This window comes from Monopterus albus, unplaced genomic scaffold, assembly GCF_001952655.1.
Source record: "Monopterus albus unplaced genomic scaffold, M_albus_1.0 scaffold2.1, whole genome shotgun sequence".
In the NCBI taxonomy this organism is placed as follows: domain Eukaryota; kingdom Metazoa; phylum Chordata; class Actinopteri; order Synbranchiformes; family Synbranchidae; genus Monopterus; species Monopterus albus.
The window spans coordinates 4611456-4631558 of record NW_018127882.1 but is presented as its reverse complement, the minus strand read 5'-3'; the positions used below and the strand labels follow the sequence as shown (position 1 = coordinate 4631558).

Sequence of the window (20103 nt, the reverse complement as noted above, 5' to 3'; positions counted from 1 at the left end):
TTCTGTGTTTTTCTGTCAATATGGGGTGCTGTGTGTACATTAATGAGGAAAAAAATGAACTTAAATGATTTTAGCATATGGCTGCAGTATAACAAAGAGTGAAAAATTTAAGGGGGTCTGAATACTTTCCGTACCCACTGTATATATTCATGACCCATGTTTACAGATTTATGCCTTCACTGGGTACCTTGGGGCTGATTGCCACAGACAGGGAGGGGAAGCTGGACTAAGGTGGAGATGTGGACTAATATGCTACTGGTTTTTATGGGATTTAAACCTACAATAATTCCAAGATCAGTTTTTCTTCATTATTATTCAACAGTATTCGTCATCGAGTTTCAAAATGTAATGATGTAGATATTCTCTACAGGTGGAAGTTGTAGTTTAAGTGTAAGATTTATTTTGACTTGGAGCTACTGCATCCTATCGAATACACACATGCCTTCTCAGCTGAACCTAAGCCTCATTTTGGTAGATCTGACCACCTAGTAATCCGGCTCAAACCTGCTTACACCAAACGACTCAAGGTGAAACCAGTCTCATTGAGAACTGTTAACACCTGGAATGACTGTGCACAAGCCAGCCTGCAGGGCTGTCTACAGGCCACAGACTGGAGGATCTTCAAAGGGGCCACAGACGACAGCCATGAATATGCAGAGACCGTGAGTGACTACGGTGCATATCCATATGCGCACCAGCTAGAACGGTGCACGTTTTCCCGGACCAAAAACCATGATTTAATAGGGATATAAAACAGAAAATCAGGAAAAGACGAGAGGCTTTTAAGTCAGGGGACCAAGCGGAGAACAGGAAAGCCCAGTATGAGCTACAGAGGTCCATCAGAGCTGCAAAGAGAGCATACTTCCAAAAACTGGAGAGCTACTATATGAATAACAACATATGTGGCAGGGAATCCAGGCAGTCACAAAGTACAGGAACAAATCAACAACTACAGCCCCCAGGACAGCTTCAACAACTTCTATGCGAGGTTTGACAGGATGAACACAGACAACCCCTCAAAATCCCCCCTGCAACCCGGCGGACACTGCTTTTCAGGTGACACACACACACACACACACACACACACACAGGTCCTGAAGGCCCTGAGACAGGTAAACCCCCATAAGGTGGCGGGACCAGACGATGCCCCCCCTAGAGTGTTGAGAGCCTGTGGGGATCAACTAGCTAGTGTGTATACAGACATCTTCAACCCGTTTTTAACCCAAGCAGTAGTTCCTTGCATTTTCAAAAAATCCATTATCATACCGGTCCCTAAGACATCAGACACATCCACTCTGAATGACTTCAGACCAGTAGCGCTCACATCAGTCGCCATGAAGTGCTTAGAGAAACTGGTCCTCAGACACGTTAACCACATGGTCTAAGACACTGTAGACCCCCTCCTGTTTGCCTACCGCCCCAACAGATCAGTGGATGAAGCGATGGCTCTGGCTTTATTCCATACCCTGAAACACCTGGACAACAGCAGTGTGTATGCCAAGATGCTCTTCCTGGATTACAGTTCTGCATTCAACACCATTCGCCCGGGCAGGCTGATTGGGAAGATGACAGACCTCGGTGTGTCAACTCCCACCTGTAACTGGATTCTAGACTTCCTGACTAAAAGACCACAGGTGGTCAGAATGGGAGGGCGGGTTTACCACAGGCTTATAGGTAGGTACTTTACTGATCCCTCAATGGGGAAATTTCAGTGTTTCAGCAGCAATGGAGAACAAACAACATAACACCATGAGAAACAAACACCACACACATCCTGATAAATAAATTCCAAGTACTCAAAAATAGACAGAATCAAGTATTTGAATAATCAAGAGCAGATTTTACATATACACCTCCTCGATGGAATCCAGGGGGCAGCCCAGGACAAACCCAGCTCTCCTGACCAGCTTGTTTAGTCTCTTTCTGTCCCTGTCCGTGCTCCCTCCCGCGCAGCCCACAACAGCGTAAAAAACAGCAGATGCCACTACAGTATCATAAAAAGTCCAAAGGAGTGCCCCCTGCACACGAAAGGACCTCAGTCTCCTCAACAAGTGGAGGCGGCTCTGGCCCTTCTTGTATAGGGCATCAGTGTTTTGTTGTTGAGATGGACCCCCAGGTATTTAAAGGTGTCCACAGTCTCAATGAATGAGCCCTGAAAGCTCACCGGAGTGAGTGCTGGTAAGTCTCCAGGCTAAGACTCAGGTTAAACATGTACAGGACGACTTCACTGAGCTGGTCTGCACACTCCCTGAGGACCCTGGGGCTGATGTGGTCAGGGCCTGTGGCCTTCCAGGCCTTAATCCTCCTCAACTCCTTCCTGACCTGGTCTGCCATGAGGCGGAGGGGGCTGGTGGGCGATGTTGAGAAACCCCCGTGACAGTGGGAGGAGGGGCAAGGTCTAGCTGAGGTGTGAGCAGCTGCAGGGAGAGAAATGACCTGGAGAAGTAAGTTTGGGGGGCTGGCAGGGTGGGGGCTGAGGATTGGGTAGAGTCAAATCTATTAAAAAGCAGATTCGGTTCATTTGCCCAGGCCTTGTCCCCCGCGACCTGGTGACCATCTCCACTTTTACCATGACCCGAGATGTGTTTCAGGCCTTTCCGTACCTCACGCACGTCGTTATTCTCCATGCTCTGCTCCAGCTTCTTCCTGTAGCTAGCCTTGCACCTCCGGATCATGGAACTGCGGATATAGAGGACTGGTAGAGAGCATCCTCACTACTGGCATCACAGTCTGGTATGGTAACACCACACAGGCAAAGAGGAAGGCTCTTCAAAAGGTCACAAAGACTGCAGAGAGGGTCAGAGGGACTGAACTGCCTGCTATGGACACACTGTACACACAGTGTTGTCGTAAAAGGGCAGAGAACATACTCAGGGATCCACTCCACCCAGCTCACACACTGCTCAGACACAAACTGCACCCACAGCCTCAGGCACAGCAGGGTGGACAATATCATCACATACAGAACAAGATTTTACAACAGCTTTTTCTCTGCCGCAGTAAGACTGATGATGTGAAAATGTGAGAAATGTGAGAATATATGTGTAATAACCCCTTACTAGACATGCACAATAATAATACAAAAATGTTCCACAAGGTATGTTTGTAAGAGCATCTCATCAACAGTGTTCTCTTGGGGGACCTGAGTAATAGCAGGACATTCTCTACCAAGCAATGGAAACAGGCCTGAATATAAACTGTGTTTTAGTATGTTATAACTCCTTACTACCTCACCAAGCGTAATGACATATCCAACTCCACCATGTGAATTACTAAGTGCGATGTTTGAAGTTCACTGGGGAAAATACTATTACTCTATTTTTGTGTATTGTGGTTTTAATGCTTTATTGCCTTTATGTAACTTTATTTTAAGACTAAAGTGTTCTTTCTGGCCTTTGACTCCGTACCTGACTCCAAAGGAAAGTTGCACAAGAATTCCTATATGCCTAGACTGTCTGTTTATGCATAAATGGCAAATAAAAATCTTGAATCCTTGAATACCCATTAGGAAAAAATCTAAACAAGAGTAGAAGGCTTTAAGAATTCAGAAAAATAGTTTCTTTATTAAAGTGAACTGTTTTCTAAGGTGCACTTATCTTGTTTCTTAAAACATCCCACTATTTCTACCAAAGCGGAAGAAATTGGTGAATGTACTGAAAGGTTCAGTGAGCTGGGTTCCGGCAGACGCCAACCTTCAGCTCCTTCACTTCACGGTATAGACTCAGGCTTTGTGAGCTTTCAAAGACACCACATGTCTATTTTTCAGAGTCTGTCATCCCAGGTTTCTACATCTCGTGTATGTTAGCAAGACCAAGCAGTGGCAGTGCCCATAAGAAACAAATCAGCCATTTCCAAACTACGTGCCATTGTTCAAATAGATTAAAGTTTTGATAACTACAACATAGTTATTTGGGAAGAGAGCAGGTACCCACTTTGAATACAACACCTCCTCCATTTAGTCTGTTTTGGCTCTTAGCCTCTGTTATAATAAAGGAAGGGTAGATGATCATCATAGCTTCTGCAAACTGAAAATAAAAAGCACTCGAGGAACAGTGCACTCAGGGACCAGAAGGCCGGTGTTTTTAAAGTATGTGCATGGGAGCATGTGAAATGCTGGCATACTGCCACTGATTCCCCCGTCTACAGCATATACCAATACACATCAACCAACACTGAAAAATTAAAAGTGAGCATTCAATCTCAAGAAAGTTTCTGAGTATTGAAGAGGCTGTCAAGAACAGCAGTGAAATATAGAGCTCTGGGAGTCATGTCAGGAGCTGGGCTGATATCACCTGCCACCCGGAGAACAACCTTCTGTAGATTATAATTACTGATTAGACTGCAGAGTGTAGACGGATTCAAAAGACAGCCCATATTTATTGTTTTACAAAATCTGTGTAGAATCTGGGCTTGAAAGACTTATGAGGGTGTGAGGCGTGTTTTGCACATTCTCTTTGAGTTTGATCCTGCCCGTGCTGTGGACCAGAGACACAAATGTAAGGCTAAAATATGAGACTGTTTCATGATTTAGAAAACTACTGTGTGATGTGAATAGATTTTTTTTTTTAAAAGACACATCCTTCAGGTGCAACATCACCGGATAAAAATCTGCCCTTTATGCCAGCGAATCTGGTAGGATGGAAGTCACCTGACAGCAATATAATGATTAATAACACTGCTAGTGAACAGCACACCCTGGGAAAAGAGCCACCTTTTTATCTGCAGGCCGTTAAACTGAATCGTCATCTCACACAGTTTGTTTCCATACACTGATGAGCCATATTGGACTGATTAGAGACAACCGTCTGAAAATCACGCACCACTGCAGCATATGGTCCCAAGGGGAAAACTACTTGGAAGCTCATGATGAAAAATGTACAGTAATAATTTCAATTTGGTTATTGTGGATTTTAAATTATACTACTGGGGATGAGCCTGTCAAAGTCAAAGAAAACTTCTATTTATATGATTATTGTTATGTGAAGTCTCCCTGGACCAGCAACGCTAATGCCAAGGATGTGTGATTATTCTCAGCTCATGACTGAGTTCAGAGCCCATCCAACATGTCAGCTACGGTCTCATCTTAGGGAAAAACAGACCTCTTCTCTGTCATAATTCAAAAAGTCAGAAGCCTAATAATTCACTGTGTTATCTACACCAAAACATGCTTTGCTGAAACAGTTTAAGATAATTGTTAACCGCTGTATGTTAAGGCAACAGTGATTTTCTCTAGTCTTTTATTGATTTCTTGGAAACTACATGCAAGCATGAAAACGTATACATGCGTGTGGGTGCTCTGAGGCAATACGACAGAATGAGACTGGCGGGCCGGCACAAAACTGATGCCCTGTCCTCTAGGGGGCTTTGGCAAGCCCAGAACATTTCTCTGCTGAATTTGCAGTGCTGCTGATAATGTCATGATTAAAGTTTAATCCACCAAATCTCTGATTCTTGATTTTCATGAGATGAAAACACGTCGCCTGAGGAGATCCCATTGTTTGAAGCTTCAGACGAGGTCGGATTGTCTCGTCTTCAAGAAAATGCACAGTCTGAAATACCCTAATGAAGATGTTACACTTTGTTCTCACACTGCTGATCTCTCCAGAGAAGCTAATTAGCAACCATGACCTGATCTTATGTCTACATGCTGAATTCACTCAAGTTGCTGACTGTGACTTGTTAGGTATTTTTAGTCAGATAGATATTGGATAGATACTTTATGTATTAGAAATGTTTAGTGGAGATAGGATGTCTAGTTAGACTGTTAAATGCTTAGGCATGCTTATGAGTTTCTACAGGGTACATCTGGTCAAGGATAACTAGAGAGAAGAGTTGATGACTGTCAGCAGACAGGGTGTTTAATATTATTATTATGACGTGTATAACTGTAGCCTTAGCCATAATATGTTCTTAGGTTTAAGTCACGACATGTTCTAGAAGTCTGTGAGAATGTTTTTAGCTACACACCACTTAATCAACAGACACACACACATTGATTTGCTTCATGTTTTGACTACTGCTATGACCAGCTGCAAAGCTGGTAACAGAGACGTCTCGGTTGACGTTTCTGTGTAGTATGGGGCTAGCCCAACCGAGGGGATATAATGTATAGGCCTGGTGGGTTCAGGGTCTTTCATCTTACATCTGCCTGCGAGCAGTTTGGAGGTGCAAGATGCCTGAGCGTGTAATGTTAATTTTACCTGTGATCCTTTGAATAAATCAGCACTGTTTTGAAGTTACTTGGACTGTCTCGTCTCTCAGAGTTAGCAATGGTAACAAGAACCAAAGACCAACAGACTCTTGTCTTGATGGAGGTCCGATTTGTTTTCCATTTGAATAAAGGTGCGCCGTATCTGATGGATGGAAATGGAAGCGGACGCGGAAATGCGAAGTTTGCATAACAATAACAACACAAGCAGGTTGCCACTGTTCATTCAATCATCAAAACAAAAATACAAACAAACATCCGCATAATTCATTAGCACTTCAGAAATCCCCAGCTTTATATAGAAACTGATGGTAAACAGGAACCGTTAATTGTGAATACAGTAAATAATGCAACAACTCTCTTCTGGGATCAGGGGACTAATTTAGCCACAGCTCAGAGGTCACCTGTTGACAGTCCCTGCAGTACAGTCTGACTGATATGTCAACAGATAAAGTGGCTCAGAGGAAATGCAAAGATACCTTTTCCATCATCCGTGTTACACTTATCTTAGGAATGTCTGTCTGTTATTAAGAACTCAGGAATCAGGAAAAGTCGTCATCAGCGACCAAGTCCAGGCATAAACTGCATTCTTTCATCAAACACTTCCTGTAAACAGACAAGTGTTTCCTGTGTTGATGCACATGTGGTTGTATAGCTGCTCTCTGACTGTGGACACCGGTGTCGCGTTGCCAGGTCTCGCTCCACGTCTCTAGAAAAAAAAAAAGCAACCCTCCACACTGGCTTACACTCACATCACGGCACATAGTCCACTGATGCACTCTGAGGAACCACCATCTGTTACATTTTCATTACAGGCTTTGCTTCAAGCTCAGACAATTAAAGTTAATAGAGTGCAAATGTTTGGGCCCGTATTGCCAACATTACAGAGTCCCACACATTCTTATCCATATCCAGAAGGCAGTTTAATGAGAAAATACATAGTCATAAATCATCACAGGTAGCCTCACTTTGAGTTTTGATAGCCAGCTCATGCACATTAACTGTTAATTTGAAACAACTTTGCAGACACTTATCTGACATTACTTTGAAATTATTCTTGAATGTTGGCTTAAAGTGAATTCTGAATTACTCCTAACTACTCCTAAATACTAAGTGGGCTGGTAATGGCTCTTTTATCCCCACTATCTCTTGTTATGTACAATTAGAAAGAACTGCCCATGCTTTCTGTCAGTGATCAGTGAGCACCTATGAGAAAATGCTGTGAACAGATTCTTTTAAAGGCACTTGGGCAAATTATCTTTCAGCTAAAAAAAGGACAAGCTTAGATAAGCATCTTTAGCCCCCGAGGCTTGGCCACCCCTGAGGTGAGAGGATTGCTGCACATGAAGTGAAGGCTTCAAGTGCTGCATGTAAAAATGGAAGGTGCTCTTGTAGTTGGCCCTCAAGTGGGTGGCACAGACATGTTGCCCTGTGGGAGTTGGGGCCTTGGGGGGGGGACAATGACTGGGCTGTGTGAAGTGGGAGCTGCAGAGTTGAGGGTCACGGGGCCCCATTTCTCAGATCTGCACCACCAAAATGAATGTTTAGTGAAAACACACTAAAAAGAGGCTGTGAGGGAAAGCTACGGTGAGGGGTTTTGTTTCTGAGCTTGTGACCAAGTCCATCCATCATGTGTCACTGTTATGTCAACAGTAGTTTACTAAAACATCTATGTTTAAGACTATTACATTGCTAGTTTAGGGTATTTTCTTTATTCACCATGAATAAGTAGGTTTTCTTTACATTTACTACTGAGGGTTACTTGGGCAGATCTGCAGACTCCTTATATTTGGGTGGAGTATAAAAAGTCATAATGAGGCGAGGTTTCTGTATGTGTAGCGTAAAACAAAATGGTCCTCGATGATTTTCTTTTCACCATGGGATGTAGAAACTTGTCACCTCGATGTTGCTCTATGGCTAAAAGCGATAAGAAAAGTTTTTGTACTTGTAGTGCTTGCTTACAGTTCTCACAATTCACAGGACCATGCAACCTTTCCTGTTTATTGTCTGATAAATAAAAAAAAACTATACAAGTCAACATTTTATAGCCACGTAGGGCGGCGGTTTTCTTGTTGCTTTTGTTCATGCAAAGAATATAATCTGTGTAACAAAATAGAACAAATGACTTCGGGGCAGTGAAACAAACATTACGAGCGATAGGATCGGGCACAGTCTGATAGGTTTTGTTTCCCCGTGGTTTCTCCCAGTGTCACAGGCACAAAGTTCAAACAGTGCGAATGATTTAAGCCACCTTCAGCGAGAAGTGGCTGCCAATGCCAGTGTGGGTAAAAAAAAAAAACTATTATGAGGAAGAAAGGTCTACACAGCTGGCGCAGTTACAAAAGCAGGAAAGCATGAACCTCATCTCACACCTTCCTTCTATCATCCACTTCCACTCATAAGCTGGTATTTTGATTCATGGATTCCTGGCAAGCAGCCCTGTTTCCAATTCAAAGAGTTTTCAACAAGAGCATCTGTTTAGGTATTGTCATAAACCTGCATGCACCCCCCACCCTTCACCTCCCTACTCCCCCTCCCCTAGCTCCCTTTACCACTTCTCTCCCTTTCTTTGCTTGTCCATATGGACTTGCATGCGTGTGGAAAAGGGGTGGAGAAGGTGGGTGATGGTGGGGCAGCAGGGGCTTTTCCGTGACCCAGGGAGTCACTGATACATAAGCCACATGACCAACTAGTCTCCTTATCCAAAGCAAAACAGGGCTCACACACACACACACACACACACACACAGGAGACAGACCTGCACGCTGACTTCCAGCACATTCACAGCTCCACTGAACTTGGCTCATGCTGCCGATTCTCTGACAGAAGAAAAGAAGACACACACGCACGCACACCTCCGTGGGAGCGCTCAGATAAAGACGTGCCTTCAGTCTTGGAGTGGCACTGTCATACACTGATATACAAATACGCATTTAGACAAATACACAGGCACAGTCAGGGAGCCAACACACGCTACACACATTTCCACAAACTGACACACTCCTCAAATACACACACACACACACACACGGGAGCAAACAGTCTCTCTTTCTTTCTTGCTCGCTCAGCTGCTCTCCCTCCCATCCACACACGCGCACGCACACACACACACACACACACAAACACACACACACACACACACACACACAAACACACACACACACATACACACACACCACTACAGTATATCAGCGAGTGACTAGCGGAGAGCCAGAGGGGAGTGCAGAAATGAATGTGAAGATCCTGACGCTGGTGATTGTGCTCTTGGTGTCTCTGCTGTGTTCTGCCAGTGCTGGTGAGTACAGGAGCGGCCAGCCTTGTCGCCAGTCGTCTCCCTTTGCTTTCTATTTCTCTCTCTGTTTGCCTTGGGCTTGTGCAGGCAGCTGTAGTTGATCAGTTACCCAGCATGGTTAGCCTTGTGTGGGCTCTAAAAGGCAGGAATATCAGCACCTGGCTGTATATAGTACTGCACTGCAGTGGTTATACTGTCTGCTATTGTACTGCCATGGCTTTTATGGTAAACTTGAATGTGGTTTCAAGCTTAAATCCATGATTTTCCTCACTGCCTCACCTTGATGCAAGCATGTAAGTCTTGGGGATGAAATATGAACAGCTTTTTATTGAGGGACATTCATGTCTAGAGCTAAGCCTGGGTGATAGATAGACTGGATGTATGGGTGACTGTTGTGGCTGTTATAAAATGTAAGATATGCAATTGCACATGCTGTGTAAGGTCCTGTAAATCTGATTAATTTATGGTTTGATATATTCCATCTGAACCAAGAGCTGTATGATTATTACATGGCAGTGGATGTGCAGCAGGGCAACATATCACCTATATATTCATGCAAGTCGCCTGTGGTGATGATAATGAGGACTGTAATTGCTGTACGCATCAATGAGGGGAACACAGATCCCAGATGCATGGATCGTCTCTGGAGGGACTCAGTCTTGATGCCTTGTCACAGTAAATTTCCGTAAAGTGCTGCTGCATCTCTGGAGCTATTGTTGGACTAGATATCATTTCCAACGTGGACTTAAAATGTCTAATATTTGGAACACTGACTTGGGTCAGTTATACAAGGGCAGGACATGTTCTCTCTCATGGCTCATGGGAGTCAATGGGTTCTGAGAAAGTGGGCTGTGGGGATTAGTTTGGAGACCAATGGGCAGTCTGCAGATGTGATGCAGGTAGCACTGTGGTGTGAAAAAACAACTGTTAGGTCTGTGTAAATGTCTGGACCATTCTTGAGATTATCACCTGCCCACCAACTACAGTGACTTAGCACACACACACACACAGAAGCTGTGTACTAAACATATGGAAGATGCTGTGTAGTCTATGTGCTAGACAGAAGATGTAGCGAATATAAGATGCAGTATAGATTCCAACTATAAGATTATACTTCATCTTGGAAAATGTAGGCCTAGTAATATATACTATAAAATGCTCTATAGACTAAAGTGTATGTTGCTAGGTGCTATATAGACTGTGGTTATAAGATGCTGTGTTGACTTTATGCCTGGAAGAAGCTGTCCACTCTGTGTATCGATCCATGGCCACAGCACTCACATCTCCCATGCTTCCCAGCACATTCGTTACAGCGACATGCTATTTTTGTCTGAGGCTCTCAGCACATGAGTAAATGGGAAGCAATTATCTAGCATCATGGTCAGTGTCGTTTTTCACGCCCTGCATGTGGCTAAGCATACTCCACGCCTCAGAGCCCCCTGTGCTACATCAGCAACGAGGAAAACAAGTCGGCTGTGCCTTGGGCTTTCATGGGAGCTTATCCTTCTCAGCGTTGTTCAAGTCATGCCACTTATATGCCTCTCTGTTCCCTGGCAGCTACTGTAGTATCAAAGCTCCACTGACGGAGAGGACGAGAGAAAGGGAGTGAAAGAGAGGAAGGGATGCAAGTGTGTTGCGGCGTTGATGGGTGTGGGGAGGGATGCTAGCTGGAGTGTGTCTGCGTAGCACAAGCCTCTGCTACAGTATGCGCTGTCGCGGGAAGGTGTCGGAAGAGGCTCTGCATGTAGGCAGTGGGTGTGAAGCCTTTCATCTTGAGACAAACGCTTTTCCACTTCAGTGAGCTTTCTCTCTCTCTCTCTCTCTCAGGCATTTGTCTTTGTACATGTGTCTGAGAAATGAAAAGATACACAGAGTGATACAGAGGGAGCGTGTGTGTGTGTACACTTGCAGGAAGCAATGAATATAGGACTGAATCTGAGTGATGCTGGGTGGGGATGTGTGCATGAGAGTGTGTCTTGACTGTATTTATGAATGTATATGCATATTAGCCAGAAGTCCTAGCGCAACAGGCAGTTCACCTCAATAACAAAATGCTACTTACAATATTCATTCAGCACAATAAAAGACCTGCTGTGGCCTTCTCCGTGTAATATTAGCATCCTTTAGCAGCACACTTCAATTACCCATCCTTGAAAAGCACTGGCTGAGGAATGGGCTCCAGCTTTAGACATGTGGTATCCATAATTCATTCCGAGGCTGAACACTCTTCCTCCCTGTGTAACTCTTAAGTCTGGTATATAAACAGTCCTTATTCTCTAAATATTCTTGTGTCTGTCACAACCTTTTAGTAGATATCAAAGCTTCGTTTTTATATACCCACCATAAAAACACCCTACCGATCTCCACCTAGGGACATGCAGAATAAAAACAATAGCAGCTGGCTCAGACACACACTTGCCCACGAGCACATATACACACACAAGATGTAATTGTGAGGTCTGAGTTGAGCAGGTGAGGCAGTTGTGAGTATGAGCAGGGCATGAGGCCCAGATCAGAGGCATTATCTGGCAGAGAAATCATCTGCTTGAGAAGGGGGTGTTTCTATGAGAGCTGTCAGCAGAGCTATTATTCCATATTAAACTTTGATGTATTGTTGTTAGGGCTGGTTGCTCTGTGGCACTACCATGCGTTCATACTGTACTGTACTGTAGCTAGCCTAGCTCAGACACTCCACCAAGTGTGACAGGTCGAAGTACAACAAAAACAGGAGAGCTACAGCAACTCATTAAGACACCTAGAGGTATAAAATGCTGCTGAGCTTGGTCTGATTATTTTGTTAAACAACATCTATAGAGCTAAACCAACCGTAACCAGGAAGCTTTAAATCAGAATCCCCAGTTGTCTAATGCAAAGAAGGTATTTGTGCCTGTAGATGCGATTACGGTGGCCGTGGAGAGAACAAAAAGCAGCTAAACTTTTCCAGATGTCCAGACATAACATAATAACAGTGGGCAAACAGTTGTGTCAAAGGGGAGCAGTGAAAAGGTTAGTACAGGATTATGGAGAATCACACAGCCTTTTTTAATTCTTCTTCTTTCTCTTTTTGTTTTGTTTAGTTTTGGTCTTTTTAGGCACATGAGCTTGTGAGCACCAGCTCTCTCTCACACACACACACACACACACACACACACACACACACACACACACACACACACACAGAGGATCAGATTAAATCCGTTTCATGAAGAACCTGGAATTCTTCTCAATGTAGCCTGCAGCATCACACTCATAAACAGTCCATAAGCTGTGTTGGTGATATGAGTAGGTAATTTTGTCTCTTGCAGACTGTCTTGTTTATCCTCTGTGGGCTTTAATAGTAGCACTAAAACTATGTTATTATGACACATTACATAGCCATGTTGGTTGGGTTTAGGGGTGGGCGTTGACATTTTACAACATAAGATGATATAAATTCATCGGCTGACAGAGATTTTACTTTTCTATTTATACTGTGGTAGCTAACTCTTTAAGGTTCCTGAATGTATTATGCAGTATTAATGTCAAATGGTTTAGAATCTAATTACACACAGCCAAATAAGAATTTCTCCCACCTGATGAAGTGGGTACATGTAACTGATATCCAATTACTACAATGAATTTAGCCGATTTAACGGTATCTCGTTTCACTTGTTACTGAACTGCTACAAATGTTTAACACCACAAAAGTATGAAGTTAATGTTGTTCAAATGATGAGACAACAAGGTTAACATTAGGGGTAACCCCAAGTCAGTTGAATATGAGGTTTACCAGTTCTTCCCATCCTGCTTACATTGTGCACATAAAGGATTAGAACACTGCATTCTATGCTGTTTTTTCATTAATTTGATCAAGAACTTTGATGGCACTTAAATCGCTGTATTAGCCAAAAACAACCCTGTGTGGTTACTTGATCTAATAACTATTTCTTGACCAAAATACATCAAGTAGCCACACAGGGTTGTTTTTGTATTGTATGTATTGTTGTTAGGGCTGGTTGCTCTGTGGCACTACCATGTGTTCATAATATACTGTACTGTACAGTATGAACGCAAAATATATCAAGTAACCCTATGTGGTTACTTGATCTAATAACTATTTCTTGACCAAAATATGTCACTGTCATGACATAAAATTAGATATACTGCAAAATAAGATATCATCCACATCGGCCATCCCTACTCAGCTGCTGTAGGTTTCAATGAGGAGATTTCTCTGTTTTAAACCAATTCACATCTGTATAATATCACCCAACATCAGCTTGTGAATGGCACTCACAAATGCTCTGAAGCTGAGGAAGAGATTTAGAGAAAAATCATAACTCATTTGGTAGGGATATAAGGCTAACCTTTGAGCTAACACTCCCTGGAGAGCTCAGCTGTTGAAGATTTTGGCACATGTGACTGCTGGGCTGCTCTAATGTAATTCAGAGCCCTTTGAATGAATAAATCTGCTCACTTAGATCTTCCCTTGAGAGCAAATGCAGTGAAGGAGAGAAAAGGCAAAGGGGAAGTTAAAGACGAGTCAAGGGACAGAAAATAAAAGGAAGGTTATCTGGGAGCTGAGAGGTTGTGCAAGCTTTCTGTTGTGAAGGAAGTCACAGCTACATCTAAAAACTCACAGCTGGTAATCTGGCTCATCTTCACAGATTCCATATGTGCAATAGTGACACTTCCTGGCTTTAATGAAGTCTGTTCAGCTTGTTGTAAATTAAAGTCCGACTTCTGATTCTTTATAGCTTATAAGTCTGGTGCAGTCCAGACCCCCTTTTAAGTATTAAGGGTTTGAGCATGGGGTAGTGGGGTACCTGCCTTAACCAGACCTCGTGTGAGCACCAGACCCTATCCTCAGGCCCAAGATGCTCCCCACAACTTAATCAGAGCCAGATATTCTCAAAAACAACTCTGTTTTCTTCTAATATTAAAGTGATTTATGACTCTCTTTTTGATTGTCACATTTATAGTCGCTGTCCTCAGCAGATCAGATTCCCGCTCAGGATCTGAGTGGACATTTTTATTAAGGGGCTGCCAGACCACAGAATAAACAGAGATCGGTGAGGTTTCATATATGGTTAAAGCGCCGTTTTATTTCAGACATTGCTGTGGATGGTGCAGAGGGACTGAGCAGATTTTGAGTTCATTTAAATGACACCCCCACTGGGATCTGGCTGAACTCATAGCCTTAGGCAACACAATGCTCACGTCTGTTTTGTTCTCAGAAAATATACATAAATGTTGTGGTGCATGTCATGTGGTTTTCCCACTGTCATTTACCTTAGATGCTCGCCTTAAATTAAGTGCCTGAAAATGCAAAGTATAAGATCTCTTCCACCTTTCACACACCTGGATCCTATCTTTACACAGAAATCACTCATTGATGAAATCATGCATTATCCATCATAACTGTTCTGTCTGATCACGAGTATTATTTTCCATGGCAGACAATTTTACACATACAAATCTACACTGACGTTTTGGTCAATCAAATGATCTCATTGACTACTAGCATGATCTCCCCAAAGACAGGTTCCTGGATCAGGACAGGGCCCCCTCGCTCTCAGAGTCTCATTCACTGATGCTGCCCTGCACACAGGGCTTCTGAACATGAACAGATGTTTATAAAAACAGAAGAGTGAAGCTGTGCTACAGACTTCACAGACAGTTTATTCTAACAGCTGATTAAATCCTCAGAGGGCCAACAAGCACTGAACTTTTAGAACACTTTCAGAGCACTGTGCAAGTGACCCTGTTAGTAAACGTCTTTTTTATTAAGTCATTTTTTTATTTCTTCACTAAATATGTGTGACAAAACCACTTGCTAAGTTTCACTATATGGACGTTATCCAAAGATGCAACTTTTCTGCACACCAGTTTATCACTAACTACAGTATGTTGTAGAGGACACATTTTATCAAAGTGCTAGAAGATGAAGTGAAAGGTGCAAAAAGCAAGACGTGTAGTGACATTCTGAAGTGTATCGACACGTATTAAACAAAAACATAAGCTACTATTATTATGGTATTTTTATCCCAGGACTAGAAAACATTCAGCTTCTCTACCACCAGCTTCATCTAATTAAAACGTTAGTTAAAAACTACTGTACGGTCTCATTTGTCCTTATGTGCTCATTTTGTGTTATGGCTTTACTAAATTCAACATCAATAACCTCAATTTAAAAATGCTATTTAGGTTTATTTTTATATATTTGAAGAGTTATGTCTGAAGCAATGTCTGAAGACAGTTTATTGCATTAAACATTGTGTTAATTTACATGCGAAGCAGCACATATATATCAATATCTCCAGCAGTGGCTGCAGGTTATGATACCTTGTGAGTTAGCTATCCAGTCTAGCCGTCAGTGGTGAGTGTCAGAGCTAACGTTTGGCATCCTTTAGTCTGGTTGAGAGGTAACACAGTCTGATGCAATGCTGGTGCTGTTTTCCTTTAATAGTACTGTACTGTACTATGGGGAGTGGTGATGTCCCCTCAGGAATTAAAAGCTGCAGTGAACCCTGTGCAGTGACGTTTCTTCCCGTCTTTCTGTTTCTCTCTTTCTCCCACATCTCAAACGGAAGAACCGGTTCAGAGCAATGGGGAGTGATGACATAGGAGAGGGAGGGGCTGTGTTACACATGTGATTAGCATGCCTATGGAAACCAGTGGTTGGAGGATCCCTTTGCCCTTGACATGCAGACTTTGGAGATTAGGGGAATGGTTGGTAGCCTTGCCTACTTACTGTACCTTGCATGCGCAAAGATTTAGCTTTGTTAACGGAAAGAGGAGCAGCAGCATCTCTCCTGCTGACACTCCTAGAGGAAACCTCCCCTTAGAGTTGCTTTATGTTCGCCTCTCTAACTGTTCCTGATCAGCAGACTCCAACCTGCAGTAACCTTGTAGCCACAGATTCACCCCTTCAGCTGGAGTGGGATTGTTAATAAACCAACAGGCAGCCAAGTGGTATGAGAAGTCAGTGGCTTCATTAGCTGGCTCAATGCTTTTACTGGCCCTTTGAACTCACAACGCTCTGATCATAGCAGAGTACGCTGTCTCACACTTCATCATTTCATACACTGTAATTCGGGAGCATATATAGCACCAGACTTCACAGGCAGCTGACTGACTCAAAGGGATACTGCAGAAAGCCAGAAACTAGAAGGATACACAGTTTGTTTTTAATTTGTTTTGAACCTGCAGTGAGAGTGGGGGTTTGCTTTTAGAGTGAGGAGGACAAGGGGTTACATTTAAAAGCTGCAGTAATGGGAGCAACTTTTCATGCACTTTGGTTTCCTCAGTGGAGTTTGCATAGACAAAGCCAACCTTCAGTTCAGCCACAAGCCTAGCATTATCGCAGTACAACAATGCTGCATATAAAACAGTCCCCAACAGAAATAAAAGAAAGTGCTCTCGACCAAAACAAACCCCCCTCCCCGCAGGAGGAACACTCAGAGGGCAAGAGCAGTGGCCCACAGAGAAGGTTTAAAAACATCGCAGACACAGTGAGAGGGCCGATCATGGATTCAGTGAAATTTGTAAATCGAGAACCTCGTGGATTTCAGCTGACAATGTCATTCTTTTTTTCTTTTTTTTTTTGCTCCAAACTGAGTGCCTTTCATGGTGGCTGCCATGGTAACATGGCCTGAAAGTCAGCAAGCAATTGGTACCAGTTTCTGCCAAGGCCCAGACTTACTGGTAGGCCTGTGATAAGCAGCATTTCCAGCAATAAGTGTTGGATTTTGAAAGCTGAACAACAAGGGACTGCCTCCTTAGTTAGGCACCAGTCCATATGTGCAAGTTGAATGTGTGGGGAGGCCATCACGCAGCTAGCAAACAGCCATTACGATGCTGCAGCAGTGCTGGGGCTTATTCTAGGTGAAAGAATCTCTGGCTTGTGTGTGGCACAATTAACACATTTCAACCTTGGCTAAATAATCCTGATCCCCTAATGTGCTTATACGGTGGGAGGCATCTGTGCCAGTGACATGTCTCTGTCTGGCCGTGTGGTTTAGTATGTCGGTGGTAAGGCATGCTACAGGGATTCATTAACTAAAGCTACTCCTCTCCTTTTAGTGAATGAAGGGAGGCACACAACGGAGACAGCAGGTCTCCTCCTCCAACGTCATGGTAATAACCATGGCTACACACACCAGGGTATTTATTCTTCCTCTCTCCCGCTAACACAAATATTGTTCTGTTACCCAAGAGTTACACACACACACACACACACTCTCTCTCATATACAGCAGACATAAATAATGCTGTTGTTTTATATTGCTGCACATGTCTGGCAAATCCTAAAATTTTTGTGCTTGTCCTATTTTTGCGATAGAAACCCAATCCAGCATTACACTGAAATATGTTGTTAACAAATCCTTTAATATTAATAGTGCTTATCGCAAGTTCATATTGTGTGTAAATGTGTAAAGAGGCCGAGAGGTTTAACTGGGTCGGGACTTAGGACAACCATACATGTAGCGCTAACAGGAAGGGAATATCAGTTTCAGACTGCAATACAACTGCAAGTCTACAGCCATGCTAGCACCTCTGTGAGGCTGCATTTAGGCACATTGCTGCTTTGAGATAACTGCTAATGTTAGGATGCTAAAATTAGCACAGTGAGAAAGCTGATTGTTACGCAGATATAATGTTTTCCAAGTTCATTATCTCAGCTTGCTAGCATAATAACATTTATAAATCAGTACTATACATAAAGTAAAACTGTGGCTGATGAGAAATTTGTTTTGCAGGTATTGGCTCATGAAGTCTTGGACAGCTTAAGAAAAAAGGTATCCTATAAGTTAATAAATGACCAAAGTTACTATATTTCACCCTGTCAACATGGATGTGTAAGCCAAATTTAACAGCAATCAATCCAGCAGTTTCACTCAGAACTGCACATACAGTACGTATGAACCTCACTGTGGCACTAGAGGAAAAGTCATCAAGATGCATCCTCCTTGAAACATGTCTGTACAAACAATTGTTCCAGGTCATATAGTACATATTGAAATATTTGTCTGGATATTCAAAAACTCTGAGCTGCTGCGAGTACTGCAGGAAAGAGCCAGGGGATCACAAAGTCAATATGCAACTACTTATGCAGCTGTGATCATTTGAGGCTTTTGCTGACACGAAGTAGAACGACACTGTGGTCATCACTGTGGGCATATGAGATTAACTTCTTCCCTCTCATTTATGCACAGTACTGACTCATTCAGATTTGTCCAGCTGTTTGTTTACACATCAAGATACATCTGTACAAACTGCAGTAGCAAGATATCTGGCACCCAAGTGTGAGATAACTGATGTAGGGATAGTAAAAAAAAAAAAACAAATTGCACAGAGAGATGAAATGTTTTCTAGAAGTTTAATAGCCAACTGTGAAAATCTATCAGTGAGATTTCACACAATTGATCCATAATCAGTGTGACTGAGCATAGCCTATCAATGAGTAAACAAATAGATAAGATTCAAAAGGACAGCAAATCAATTTGCAGTGACACAGACAAAATTAAACACAGCAAGGATTAAATTCTGGTGGCCATGCTTGATGTTTACATTTAATGTGATATTTTATGAAGCATGAAAACAGCCCTCTGTGTACTTGTTACAGAGTTAGTTATGTAGCTGTTAGACTCACAGGCTGGTATATATAGTTTATTCTCTTACGTCATGGTGGGAGAAAAACTATTATGTTGTGGTTGCATTTACAAGTGCAGACATTTGTAATGTGGTCATTTTGGCAGTCGATGCACACAAATCAGCTTACAACTATTAATAAGCAGCTCTGGTCCATTTGCTGTGCTGCCTGTGTTCCTGCACTGACACAGCGCTGTGATATACAGTTTGCTTTTGCCAGCCATGAGGGCAGCTGTTGAACTTGGCATTAGACCAGAGGACAGTCATTTCTCTTCTCTGGCTGGACGGACAAGTGCTGGAAAAAGTATGTCTCTCCAGACTCCACTGATGGACTGTTGCAGAATCAACAGGGATACGCTGTCAATTTTCCGCTTGATGCCGGGCCATTAGAAGACAGAGTGCTGGCCATTTGAAATAGACAGCATAACAGGTAATACCTTCGGAGGTGATAGTGAAACTAAGGAGAAGAATTGGGGAGCAGCCAACCAGCTATTCATCATTAGTCTGGCCTGTTTGTGACACTGTCAGCTATGCTCTTCTTTGCCTGACCGCCTCCATCTCCTCTCTCCTACACCTCTTCTCTTTGAGGAGGCAGCAGTCACAGCAATAAACAGGGATTCCTGAAATTCCCCCTTTATCAAATTTTAATTAGGGAATTACCAAGTGGGTAAAGAAGTTTTGGGATTTGATGGAAAGAGGACAAGGGCCACTTACTGTTGTGAGACATATGTTATCCTGTCATTTTAGTGTCATACCAGCTGAACATAAACATGGAAATCTCTCATGGGAAAGGATCAAAGGGATTTTACCAGAGACTGGATGCAATTTCAGAATAAAAGGATATCTGAGAGATCTTTGTTTATGGAGGCAAAATATGCATCATCCAATGATAAACCTGTCTCGGAAACAATCAAAAGGTATTATTCAAATGCAACAGATGCTACCACATTTTATGTATGCATGTATTCAA

General features: G+C 42.9%; 2 protein-coding genes across 2 annotated transcripts in view; one reads left to right on the top strand and one right to left on the bottom strand.

Annotated features, from left to right (window-relative positions):
- The window catches only part of xpnpep2 (X-prolyl aminopeptidase (aminopeptidase P) 2, membrane-bound), a 96262-nt gene that overhangs the window by 61837 nt on the left and 14322 nt on the right, over nt 1-20103 (bottom strand). The gene's annotated exons all lie outside the window — the stretch shown is intronic.
- apln (apelin) overlaps nt 8975-20103 on the top strand; it is a 17642-nt gene continuing 6513 nt past the window's right edge. Inside the window, exon 1 of the mRNA XM_020592867.1 lies at nt 8975-9503. Coding sequence (XP_020448523.1) covers nt 9437-9503 — 67 coding nt within the window. The 5' untranslated portion in view covers nt 8975-9436. The remainder of the gene's footprint in view (nt 9504-20103) is intronic.